A 13,406-nucleotide genomic window follows, 5' to 3' on the forward strand; every position below is an offset into this window, starting at 1 on the left:
TCATTCAAGCTAATTATTGATAGTTGTACAAGTCCTTATATTTTCACTTGTCCTCAAACTCAGTCTGTCACGTATTAATTTATAAACCATATTTCAATACTAGATAGTCATTGAAAAACAACTTAGTAGAAATGAATGTCCCTTCTTTTATGGCTTCTTGCTTCTGAAGCATGTTTCTCAAACTTGAAGACATTTGTTTTTACTGTCATTTGCAACAAAGCTTTTGGAGGTGCGTAGATGTGTGTGGAGGAGTGTGGTGGTGTGTGGACGTGTGTGGGCGTGTGTGGGCATGTGTGGGCATGTGTGGAGGTGTGTGAAGGTGTGTGAAGATGTATAGACATGTGTGGAGGTATGTGAAGGTGAGGGGAAGTGTGTGGAGGTGCAGGGAAGTGTGTGGAGGTGTATGGAGGTATGTGGAGATATCTGGAGTTGTGTGGAGGTGAATTGAAGTGGCTAGAGGTGTGTGGAGGAGTGGGAAAGTGTGTGGAGGTGGAGAAGTGTGTGTGGAGGTGTGGAAGTGTGGGGGGTTGGGTGATGGGTGAAGGTGAGTGTGGGGTGGTGAGTGGATGAGGGTGAGTATCGGGGGAGGTGTGTGGAGAGGGCTAAAATAAAACTCAATACCCTGGAAGCAGGTGAATGCATTGGTATCTTTACCACCCTGGGCCATTCCATTCTAATGCCACATGATGCTTTCTCAGCATTTTCACAGAACTATGGTTTAAACAAAGATTCACAATAAATGACAGCAAATATTACTTCACCCCCTAGCATGTGCCTATCTCTTTCTTTAGTGAACAAAGGAAAACAGCCACACATGTATTCTAATCTATAAAGACTGCCTACAACAACAATTCAAATGAACAAGGACTGTTAGCAGACTCAAATGAGGAATAATATATATTGGGAGCAAAACCCTGTCATTAAATTGAAATTCATTGACTAAACATTAATATTTACACTGATTGGAACTCCATTTCTCAGTTGGTATGCTTGGTTTTGTAAGTTTTAAACAAGGTCTCACATTCCAGCCCAGGCTGACAGTGTGACCACAGACTTTGGTCAGTTCTTTTGGCATAACCTCCTGAGTGCTGAGAAAACAGACCTGAGCCAACACACCTGGCTGACCTCCATGAGTGGTAATGAATATTGGCCTTTAGCACAGCCCAGTGACGGACATAGAGATTTAAACAACTTTAGTAACAGAAGAAAACTGACCTCTAGTGGAATCTACGTACTCAACAGAGTGCATACCAACTAAAGAGCAAGTAAATTTAAACATGATTAGTGAAACGGTAAACAGCAAAACAAGCTTGTTTGCTCCCTCTCCCATCCAGGAACAGCGAAAATTCAAGCTGGCAAAACTTCCCAGACTCATCAGAATAGTTGTACTTCCTTCCAACATGCAGATGAAAATTTTGGAAAAAGTATTAAAGATTTTCCAATGGCTATTAAGGTAAAAGAGAAGTCCCCCCCACACACACTCTCTCATTTGTGTGTGAGGAGTGTATATACTCCTCTCTCTCTCTCTCTCTCTCTCTCTCTCTCTCTCTCTCTCTCTCTCATTTGGGTGTGGGTGTGGGTGTATATGTGTGTGAATTTCCCCCACAGGCTCATAGTAACACAGTGCTTACTATGTATGTATCCATCTTACATACATGTATAAGTAAACACGCATGCGCCCTCACAGCATTTTACAATTATTTTCCTAACAATTACTCTGGAAGCTTTTATCCATAACATTTCAGACTGAGTTTTCTTGCCCTTTGAGCTCCAGAATAGAAAAACTGAAAGAGCATGATTTACTTCCTTGGCAATATTTTCAGTGCTTCCTCATTATATGTAACCTGCCATTCCATACCATTTCCCTTATGGCATGCAATAATCAATTGTCACTGACCTCATCTGCTTTTAAGTCTTCTTCCTTTTGGATCATGCCTCCTCATTCTCAATTGTCTCTGTTGTTATTTCTTCCTTCCTACTGAAAGTTGAGAAGTCCTCTGTTAGAACTCCTCCCCTGCAGAGCTCTGTGAATGTTTTCACCTATTCTGACCAGGTGGCTGTGCTCACCACTACACTGCCAATGTTCTTGTCTGTCCTTCATATTTCGAAATTTGGTGTGTTAGGTTTATGAACTAATATTATGAGAGAACTGGCAGTATAACTACCTGTGTAGTTACTTAACTCTATACCTATCAAAGGTTCTTAAGTTACTCAGTGCTATAATTATGAAATAGTATTCATCCATGCTCAGTTTCAAGTTTCCCATTTATTGGATTCAGGAATTTAAATCTATTTTAAGTCACCTAACAGAGGTAAATTTACAGTATAGATATTTACTCTAATCCTAGAAAGGGGAACCTTCCCAAATGGGCTTTTGCCTCATCTGTTGGCCTCTTGAGAGCAATAAGAGCATAATGACCCAAGTAGTGAATCATCTGTCAATTCCTTAGGTGTCCCACATACAAAATTCCTCACCTGTGCATGCGTGTGTGTGTGTCTATCAATTAGTTGAAACTATATTTGCCTGCAAGAAGGAACCCTGAGTTAAAGTGTTTGCATTTTATTATGTGTCTGTGTAAGCATCACACTTTGCTCTGTAACCAGTTATTCATTTGAACTATATTTTTCCTTAGAATTTGATGAGGAATACTGTCTTTATATGTTTAGTTCTATCAACCACTTCTGAAGCATTAGTTACTACGGGATTTGCCACCTTTTTGCCTAAATTTATAGAACATCAATTTGGAATGACATCCAGCTTTGCAGCTACGCTTGGAGGTAAAAGCCTTTCTCTGTTATCACCTGGTATGCTGATTCTACTTAAGTGCGGTGTTTTTCTTGGGAGAGTAGATCATTGTGGATTAGTGCACACCTTGAAGTTTTGGGTAGAAGTTTCTGATCCTCTGTGATCAGTGTTCTGTGTCAACTTATGACAGAAAAAATTGGGTTAAGAAGAATATATTAATTCTGTTAATACCTAATTTTGTTAACTTTCCACTCCCCGTATCTATGACATTTTTTTTTGTGCATGTGTGTGTGTGTGTGTGTGTGTGTGTTTTATATGTCAGGTAAATGCTTTGGTTTGTGGAGGCCATGGTGGTGCTGGTTTTGATATTTTCCCATTGTCAGTATGAGTAACAGAGCATAATTGTCTGTTTTTCATTATCTTACTTCTCATTAGGGGCTGTTTTAATCCCTGGAGCTGCTCTTGGTCAAATCTTAGGTGGTGTTCTTGTTTCAAAATTCAAAATGAAGTGTAAAAACACAATGAAGTTTGCATTCTTTACATCTGGAGTAGCACTTATGCTGAGTTTTGTATTTATTTATGCAAAATGTGAAAATGAGCCATTTGCTGGTGTTTCTGAATCATATAATGGGTAAATATATTTCAATGCTTTTTACATTCATGTCAGATATTATGTATGTACTTTCAAGTATTTCCTTTCTCAATACAGATGATTAGGAATTGCCCTTTGAAAAATGCAGAAACATTTTGTCTATTTGTTTCAGTGTAAAATTTTTGTGGAATTTGGTTTTGTTTTAATTTGAATATTTTGTGCCTTCTTGAAAGCTCTAGGTATTAGTTAAATTAGCAGTTTAAAGGCAAGGTGTTTGGCTCAGGGATTCAAAGAGAAAAAAAGTACGGAGTTTGTCTTGTATGGATTTATATATGATAGTGAAGAAGCACCCACAATACCCAGTCCTCTCCGTTCTGCCCTTTGATCTCTTCTTCTATCATGAGAGGCCAAGCAGATCCTGCTTCCTTTTGCTTGACCTCCTAACCTTTAGCTCTCTTTTTTTTCATGCAAACCTAAAGTCTTTGTAAGTTGTTCTCTTTGCATTTTGTTATAGCTACAAAAAGCAGACTAAGGCAACATCCTAGAGAGAATTTAACAACCTAATTCCATATTAACTTAAACGTTTTATAATAAAAGCTATTTTGTTTTTTGACACAAAGTATCCCTGACTGTCCTGGAACTTACTCTGTAGACCTAGTTTTGGCTTTAAACTCAGAGATCCACTTGCCTTTGCCTCCTAGTGCTGGACTTAAAGCCATGTGCTCCACTCCTAAGCAGAAGTTATTCTGTATGATAGAATCCTCTTATTTGGTTTGAAATATACTAAAAAAAATACTAAAATAAAACTAAACCTGCAAAATACTTTCTGTTCTATTTACACTGAAGTTCATGTTCATTTTAGAGAAATAAATGGCTTCTTGTTCTGTCCTGAAGGCAGGTTTCTCCCCCTAGCAAGTTTCCTTGGCCAGGTTTGTTTTGCTATGGATTGCTGAGCCACCAGAAGTAGATCAGGCAAGGCAGGTGAGAGGGTATAGCAGTGTGCCTGGGACCCTCATTGTGATGTTTTGATTATTTCATTGCATGTGTTCTTGGCTATTGAGAGAGGTCACTCCAGGTATGGGATTTCATGATTTTGTGCAATACTGCATTTATATGACATTAAGTTCATTTAGAAATGTTTGCCAATAACAATAGTCTTGATTTGTAGTTATATTCACATGTCTGTCATTCCTTCAAGTTAATAGGATGCCGAGTGTTCTCCACAAATGTTTGGTTAAGCTCCATTACATTTGGTCAACACCTCTTCACATTTCCTCTTACAGATATAGTAAATTCTTCCTCTCAAACAGAGATTGAAAAACAAAATGCTGAATGAACAACGGGGTGGGTGACTGGAGCTCCAGAAAGTTCTGTAGCATTCACAGAAAGAGGTCTTTTCAATTTTATTTGAGCATACTTAGCAAATCCTCATGACCTAAAGGAAAACGGAGTTTGAAGGTTTTACGGAGCTGAAGAGAAGGCAAGGGAGAAAGGATGCTGTGCTGAGTGAGGGTTTAGATGTTATTGAAAGTAAAGGCTACTTCCAGCCACCAGTTTGAGTGCAGTTCAGGTTACATGTCTGGAAATAACAACAACAACAACAACAAAATGGAAATGTTGAAAATACACTTCACAAGCCAGGTGTGGTGGCGCACGCCTTAATCCCAGCACTTGGGAGGCAGAGGCAGGTGGATCTCTGAATCTGAAACCAGCCTGATCTACATAGCAATTCCCAGGGCAGTCAGGACTACTGAAAGAGTCCCTGTCTTTGGTGGGGGGGTAATTAAAGAAAGAAGAAAGTAAATATATTTCAAAGCTAGTATTTACTGGTTTTCTACTAGTTTTTTTTCCCTTTTCATCCCTTGTCATAATTTTCATAAAATACAGAGAAATTGAAGCTTGATGATAAAAGATATATATTTCTTTCATGATTTCTATTGGGCTTTGCATGAGGACATCTTGCACTCTCTGTATTTTCAGTGTGTGTTTATAAATAAAATGACGCATATTGGAAATTCTGAATTGGAACTATTGTGAAGCTTTATATTACTAACCTAAGTGCCAAGGGCTGTTTTTGTCTAGTCTCCTTTCTGTTGTCCATGCTAAGTTTTCACTAGGTAGAGACTATCACCCTTTTGTAACAAAACTGACTGAGTTTGACAAAGAAACTTGTGGCAGCATTTTGTAGGGCATAGCTACAAAGAAGGTACTTTAGTCAGAAGGAAAGAGTGCCTTCATATTTACTAATCCATTTGTATGCAGAGAACCACTTGTTCCCTCCTTGTATGTGGGTTCCAGACTCTGAGCTCAGGTCATCAGACTTGGTGACATGTGTCCCCACCATCTCAGCCATCTTTCCAGCCCCTTACACTCTAACTTTTGCTTTCCATTTCCCAACAACTTGTTCTCTCCCTCCTACGTTGATCCTCCCCCCTCACAAACTTCTCTGCTTACTACTTACATAACAACATTTTCCAGTGTGATAAATTATTTTTAAAAACTTTGATGTTTCATTGGTTTATATATTTTGCTTCTAGTTGCTGGAATGAGCCTTTCTCATCTCTGGCTATGGTTCCCTCTTTCAGTTATGTTTCCACTACTCTGCCTAAGATAGGACATCTGAGATTCATTGTGTGAACCTGAAGTAAGCAGACCTCCCCAGAACTCCACCTAGCCCACTATAATTTATGAAGTTTTCAGAGTGAACTATAGAATAGAGTGTGTGTCACAACGTCAAAAAGTAAGATCTATCTCCACTCTATGTGGTAGATATTATCACTGTCATGATTTCTGTTAAATACACATGCAAATGGGTATTACATTTTTTAACCTTGGTTCAATTATCTGCCAACTTGAGACTCATACACTTAATATTTATGTAAAGCCAGAGTGGTTATCTCTTCTTCGGAACTGGGAGTGCCTTTGAATTCCTTGAAATAGGGCTTCATCATATGCCAATCTCCAAATCTTGCTGATTATATGTTTAAAAGTTTTCTCCAATCTTTCTTAGAATCAAGTTGTGGTTTGGTTTCTTTTTTTTTTGGTAGAAAATTTTTTAATTAAAACAAGTTTACACATTTGACACTTATGTATGTTTTGACCAGTTGTTTCAGGTGTTGTAACTGGTCTTTTTCCCTCCAATTCCAATTCCAAATACTCTGTGCAACTTGAGAGGATAAATGCCTGCTGAGCAAGGCTGAGAACTGAGTGCATATACCCAGAACCGATATAATGCTGATGGGCGTGGTGGTTTACCTTTAACTCCATCACTCAAAAGACAGGGACTGTGGATCCCCAGAGAAAGCTGGCTAGCTAGACCAGCCTGTACCAGAGATCTGTGGGGTTCGTGAGAGATACCATCTCAACTAAGAAAGTGGTCGATGAGGCTATCCAATGTTAACCTCAGACACACACATATATGTTCACTTACACAGATGGAAACGTGTATACATACATCCATACATATAAAGAATGTATCAAAATATTTTTGGTGAACTTTTGGCAATATCACTGCTGAATATGGGCATATATACTTCTAATAATTAACATCCATTCATTTTTTAACAAGGCCCTTGAGGCAAACATTAATCTTGACCTTGACATCTCATAGGAACATAGTTCCTTCTCTGCTCCATTGAGCCTCTTCCAATTACCCACTGTGTGGCTAAATTTTGCTCATCTTTAAGACTCATATAGGAGGTAGTTTCTCAGGTCTCCTTTCTCAAAGCCATTTTTCACGATAGTTGTCCTGCCTTGGAGCTTCTAAAATGTGTCTGTACGTACCAGTAAACCACAGCCAGCGGATTAACATACAATTAGCTAATTACCTTTGTGCCTAGACTGAAATTTTTGAAGAATGATGCTAACTTATTCATCTTCATGCTCTCATTACTCAACACAAGTCCTACTTATCACCTGCTTCAGATACATTGTGGAATGAATGAATAGGTGAGACACTAGGGAAGCATCTTTGAACAGAGTAAATCTTTATATTGGGACTTCTGTGCCTGTGCCCCTGTTTATTGGGACTTTTGTGCCCCTGTGTATTGGGACTTGTGAGCCCCTATATATTGGGACTTCTGTGTCCCTGTATTTTGGGACTTCTGTGACTTCACACAGACCAGAAGAGAGGGTATAAATACAACCTCACAGAGACTGAAATCAGGAAATTTACTCATTGCAAAGACAGATTCTGTGGTGATATGAAAAAGTTAAACTACATGATTTTTTTGACTTTTTTGGTTTAGAAATGTTGCTCACATACTGGGGATGTTTGCAAATCATTTTTAATAATAAATAAATAATAATAAAAATAGCCGCTTTTTCATTGCCACTGATGGGTAGCAGTGGAGGATGGTTCCAGCCATCTCACAGATAATGCACAGAACTGTAACTGTTTGTCACCGGGAAACCTTGACATTTACTGAGACTTTCACTGTTTTATTATTCTCTCTCTCTCTCTCTCTCTCTCTCTCTCTCTCTCTCTCATGTGTGTGTGTGAGAGGGGGGGATAAGCCTTATTAATAACTCTTATTTGCTAGCTTTCCCCCTTAAGGTTTACCCTAATCAAAGAAGGTTTCCCAGAGCCTGACCTACTCAATCATTCAGACATGCATCTGAAGCAGGTGATAAGTAGGTCTTGTGTTGAGTCATGAGAGTGTGAAGCTGAGTAAGATAGCATCACTCCTCTAAGGTTTCAGTCTAGGCATAGAGGTAGGTTAATTGTATGCTAAGTCACATGGAGAAGCAGAAATTTTGTTTTATTACTTTGATATTCATGTGGAGAGTGACTGAAAGTCACTATGAAAAGATACAACTACTTCTGATACAACTACGTCCCTTAGGAATTACAACACAAAAAATTTACTTTCTCTGTCCTTTCTCATTTACAGAACAGGAGAACTGGGGAATTTGACTGCTCCTTGTAATGCCAATTGCAACTGTTTGCGGTCCTATTATTACCCTCTCTGTGGAAGTGACGGAATCCAGTATTTTTCTCCCTGCTTTGCGGGTTGTTTAAACTCAAATTCAAACAAGAAACCAAAGGTAGCCATGTTTTCTACTTTGCCTCAGTGAAGCACTATGCACTGTGTGTTGTGATTGCCATCTTGACCTTCTTAATGGGCTGTTCAATCTCTTCGGCTTGCTCTGCCTTCCCAGTTAAGCAACCCTGGCCTCTTCCTCTGAATAAGACTCCTTCCTTCATGTCTCATGCAATTATTGATGAACTCAACATGGCAATTATATTACCATTTTATATTGTTTATTTTCCTCAATTTTGAGATCCTTTAGCATGGTTACTAATCAGTAATATAATGAAACTCATTAATTATTTTTAAACTGCACATACCACCAATACATTGTAATCATCCAAATCATTTATTCACTAAATATAAATTTAATTTTATTTTTTTGTTATACACAGACATTATTTCTTCTTATATACTTGAATAATTTCAGATAATCCAAGCAGCTATCTTAGTAGGCAGGATGCTTGCCTTTTATGTTTAAGGCACTGGACTCCATCCCTGTGGTCTACACTGCTTGTATTGGCATCAATTTGCATATTCCCAGTACTCAATAGGCAGAGGCAGGGAGATCTCTGGGAGTCTGAAGCCACACTCATCCACATAGTAAGGCCCTGTCTAAAAAAGAAAAGAGGGGGGAAAAAGCAGTGCAAGAGGGCTTAAGATTTTATCCTGAAAATGGAGGCCACTCACATGAAGTTGGAAGGCAGCACTGCTTTAAGTTTCAAGCACGTTTATAAAATTTAGTATTTTGTCGATTATCAGGACTCAAAATCCCATAAGTGAGCTTGGCAGCCATGTAGAGCCAGAACTGCCTGCGAGGTGACTGAGTAACTAGTATTTTCCTGTAGTTAAAGAACGTGACTTGTTTGTACCTGGTGCCTAAGGTCATCAGAAAAGGGTGTTAAATGCCCTGGAACTGGAGTTACAGAATGTTCTGAGCCACTATGTAGGTATAGAAATTTAACTCAGCTCCTCTGCAAGAGCAGCAGGTACTTTTAACTTCAGCCCAAGACACACTTTTCTTTGAACTATTTCATACTGACAAGATTACACATGTATTAAAATAATAAACACATGAATTTTTTTCCAGCAATAATATTTTTTTCTGTCAAATGACCCAGATACAAGTCTGACTTTGGCTGAGAATTCTGTCACATCCTTTATTTAGTTATACAATCTGAGCAGGACAGAAAATCCTGTGGTCAGTTTCTCTTCTTAAGGTGTTCAGACAGGAGTCCCCAGCAGGTCTCAGGAAGTATAGGTGCTTGCTGTTAAGCAAGGAAAACTGAATTTGAACCCTAGAGCGCACACGGTGGAGTTACAGGCTCCCATCACTTGTTGCTTTACCTCCAGACGTGTTCTGTGACACACAATTACCTACCCACAATGAATAAATACATGTCATAGAAATTTTAAAGTGTTAAGACTGAATGAGCTTATTTTGTTTGTAGATCTTATTGATGCCTATGTAATACCACATATTGTAGGATCATCTGTATAATTAATCTTCCCAAATAGATGCCCTTAGTCCAGAATTGCTTGACCACAGAGAAAATAACTACTCTTTGGAACCATGAAAATAGCACTTTCTTTGGCTTCCCTATTTCACTATGATTTTGTTATTTTAAAATGTCTGAAAAGTTTACATTAAGGATAACATTGAGATATACAATGCCTTTAGGTCTTAGTACAGTTTCTAAATAATTTGTCTATTTTTTACAAATTTAATACATGATTTTTTATTCTTACCTTTTACAATGTCATGTCATTATAGACATACATCTATGCCTATATGTAAGTATATGAAAAACAACTAGTAAGTTATTTATATGTAAGGTCACTTTCACAGTAAAGATGTAGTAACCTCTATTATTTTGTTATCATGAGTGTTCTAGAAAACTTATAAACTTGTAGTGTATACGCGATAATTTTACTGTGGCCCTTATCAAAATTATAGTGCTTGTTCTTCCAAACTAGCGCACATAATGAGGCTGTTGGCATCGATTCCTCTGTGCCCCCTGTAATGGAAAAGAAGAGTTACTAGAGAGACATTGTCTGGGCAGTTATGTTCTACGAAAATAATATATGCAGAACATGAGAAAGAGTGTAACTGTTGTATTCTTGCCAAGTTGTTTTATGCCATGAGCCAATAATAGGCTAAAAGTTGGAGTAACAGCCACAAAGTTAAACACGGGGGATTGAATATCACACGTGTGGTTGGTTACTATTTGCTTAATTTCTTAGAGTTAATTGCTCTCAGCACCATTGACTGTCTATAGATTAGGAGAACGACAAAATGATGTAAATATATTTTCAAAATAAACAACTTTTAATCTTTTCATGTTTAAATTTCAGGTTTATTACAATTGTTCCTGTATTGAAAGGAAAATAGAAATCACACCAATTGCAGAAAGTCTTGATTCTGAAACTAAAGCTGGAAAATGTAGAACTCGGTGTGCAAACTTGCCGATATTTCTTGGCATTTTCTTCATTACAGTTATCTTTACTTTCATGGCAGGTACTCCGATAACTGTGTCTATATTGAGGTAAGTGTTGTCCTCTGAAACTTGCATATCCTACAGAAGCATGTTGTGGAATTCGATGTGAAGCTAGGCTTTGATTAATTCAAGCAATAACACCCTGATGCGTCCTGCCTTCGGAACACCATAGAAGCCCAAATGTCTGAGGTTTAAAGAAGCTAATGTGTGGAAGTGTCTCACTGTCACCGATGTGACAATCATTTAGCACTCTCTCTGCTGGTTCACACATGACCAGTGTGAGATGGAGATTAGCTCAGTTGTGTGCAAGTATTCTGGCATGATCACAGCGATCTCCATTCTAAAGTAAACAGTGGGTGCTGGCAAATCAACTCCCTCTCAACTGCTAAGAAGGTAACTGTCACCTGGGTATTTGTTGGTATTTTTAGTTTTTGTTTTTTTTTTCCCCCTTCTTTAAGGCTGTTAAGAGTCTCTACCTTCTAACAGCAGAATTTCTGCCTCTTGACTACAAACATCAGGTTTTCTCTTTCTTACCACTTTGATTCTTGGTATTAATCCACTATCATTCCTATTTTTTAATAAGTTGAAAGTATATGGATTCTAAATTATATTTAGTAGTTAACCTTGCCTGGGAATTTGAGGGATTCAGTAAAAAGAAAAATAATTTAAATTATACCAAACATGTCTTAGCTGCCTGCCTGTTCATGCATGTAGTTTTGTTTTATTTTATATTTTTAGACAGCAGTTCACTATGAGCCCAGGCTGGCCTCAATCCTGCACTGATTCTCCTGTCTTGGGCTCCTAAATGCTGGGGTACAGGCTTGTGTCACAGTGCCTGACTTATTTGCTTGTTTAGCAAGATGAGTCCTCTTTTTGCCTCTCACATGACTCCCTTGTGTGCTGATATCACACTTCATTGTCACTGAACAGTCATTTAAGAAATTACTAATATTGTTGAATTCAGAGCTTGTTTTGTCTTGCCTCACTTTATATACTTATCCTATATGTGTGATTTCAGTCTCAACTTTAGAAGATGTCAGAGTATTTGAAACTTAGTTAATAGTGATACTCAAAAATACTAACAATAATAATAACATTTTTAACCCAAGTGTAGTGGTCCCTGCCTGCAATCCCTGTCATGAAAAGTTTTTTTGGGGGGGGGACGAGGTTGGGGAGGTTGTACTGATGCTAGCTAGTTTGAGTTGCTTTACAGACTTGTTGAAATGTCTAGTCAATTAAAACTATATGTAGTACTATCAAATACATTGAAATACACATATGATATGAAATTATTACCTCATGTTATAACCATCATCTTACATAGTTACCATTTTTATGTATATGAACACGTGTGTAGAAAGTAATTTTTTTCATTCAAATACTGCCTGGCCCATTAGCTGTAGCCTCTTATTGGCTAACTCTTACATCTTGATTCAATAATCAATAACCATTTCTAATAATCTGCATGTCACCACAAGGTCGTGGCTTACCGGGAAAGATTCAGCATGTCTGACCCGGACGCTTCATGGTGGCTCCTTCTGTGTGACTCTCTTTCTTCCTCCCAGAATTCTACCCCCACCTACCTAAGTGCTACAATATCAAAAGGCCAAGGCAGTTTCTTTATTCAACCAATGAAAGCAACACATAGACAGAAGAACCTCCTACACCAAAGAATTCCAACATATAAGTCAATCGTATAGTCTACCTTCTACAATATATATGTATATATACACGTGTGTGTGTGTGTGTGTGTGTGTGTGAGAGAGAGAGAGAGAGAGAGAGAGAGAGAGAGAGAGAGAGAGAGAGAGATTCTAGCTAACAACCTACTCCTTGGACTTAATGTCAGGGGAGCTCTGGGAAGAGAAATAGGTCAGAAGGAGTTTTCTGCACTCTGTGTTTTCAGGGTCTAGACTGGTGTACTGTAAGAGGGATTTTGTGAGGCATTCTAGAAACTGAGATGACTTTTCCTCCTGTTTGTCCTGGGTGATTTATTGGAGGTTTTCATAGTTATCTGGCAGCCTTATGGAGACCCATCAGGAGGCAGATGTAAACTGATAGAATGTAAACTAGTTAGAATGCCCCTTGGGGTATTATAGTCTCATCAGGACTGCCTCCACCCTGGCTGGGTGTACTGTGCTAGTTTGGGGGATTTTGTCTGCATGTGCTCTAGCCTGCTCCCAAAATTGCATTTCTCAGGGTGTAGAAAATAATTAATATCTACTCTTACTAAACTTCAAAAATACAATAAAAATTTCAGGGGTTAATGCAGGGTCCAATATAACCCAGCCTGGTCTTGAACTTGCAATGTAGTTGAGCCTGTTCTGCCTTTACATACAATATAGTCACTGAACTATGCAATCTATCTCCAGAATTTATCCTGCAAAATCAACTCTTTGTAGCCTTTGATAGAGTTGAACTTTTTCCTTGACCATGGACTCTGGCAATCACCACTTTACTCTCTACTTCTTAAGAACATTTAAAAACTTTTATGTATTTGTATGCACGTATATTGTATAGATACGTCATGGCATTTGTGTGGC

General features: G+C 38.3%; 1 protein-coding gene across 1 annotated transcript in view; it reads left to right on the top strand.

Moving 5' to 3' along the window:
- The window catches only part of Slco4c1 (solute carrier organic anion transporter family member 4C1), a 47,150-nt gene that overhangs the window by 27,022 nt on the left and 6,722 nt on the right, over positions 1-13,406 (top strand). The window contains 5 exon segments of the mRNA XM_041631869.1: positions 1,335-1,453; positions 2,634-2,778; positions 3,182-3,377; positions 8,231-8,384; positions 10,724-10,914. Of these exon segments, the coding sequence (XP_041487803.1) occupies positions 1,335-1,453; positions 2,634-2,778; positions 3,182-3,377; positions 8,231-8,384; positions 10,724-10,914 (805 nt within the window).

Source organism: Microtus oregoni, unplaced genomic scaffold (genome assembly GCF_018167655.1).
Source record: "Microtus oregoni isolate MIOR12 unplaced genomic scaffold, Mior012 000038F_ref0000394, whole genome shotgun sequence".
Classification (NCBI taxonomy): Eukaryota; Metazoa; Chordata; class Mammalia; order Rodentia; family Cricetidae; genus Microtus; species Microtus oregoni.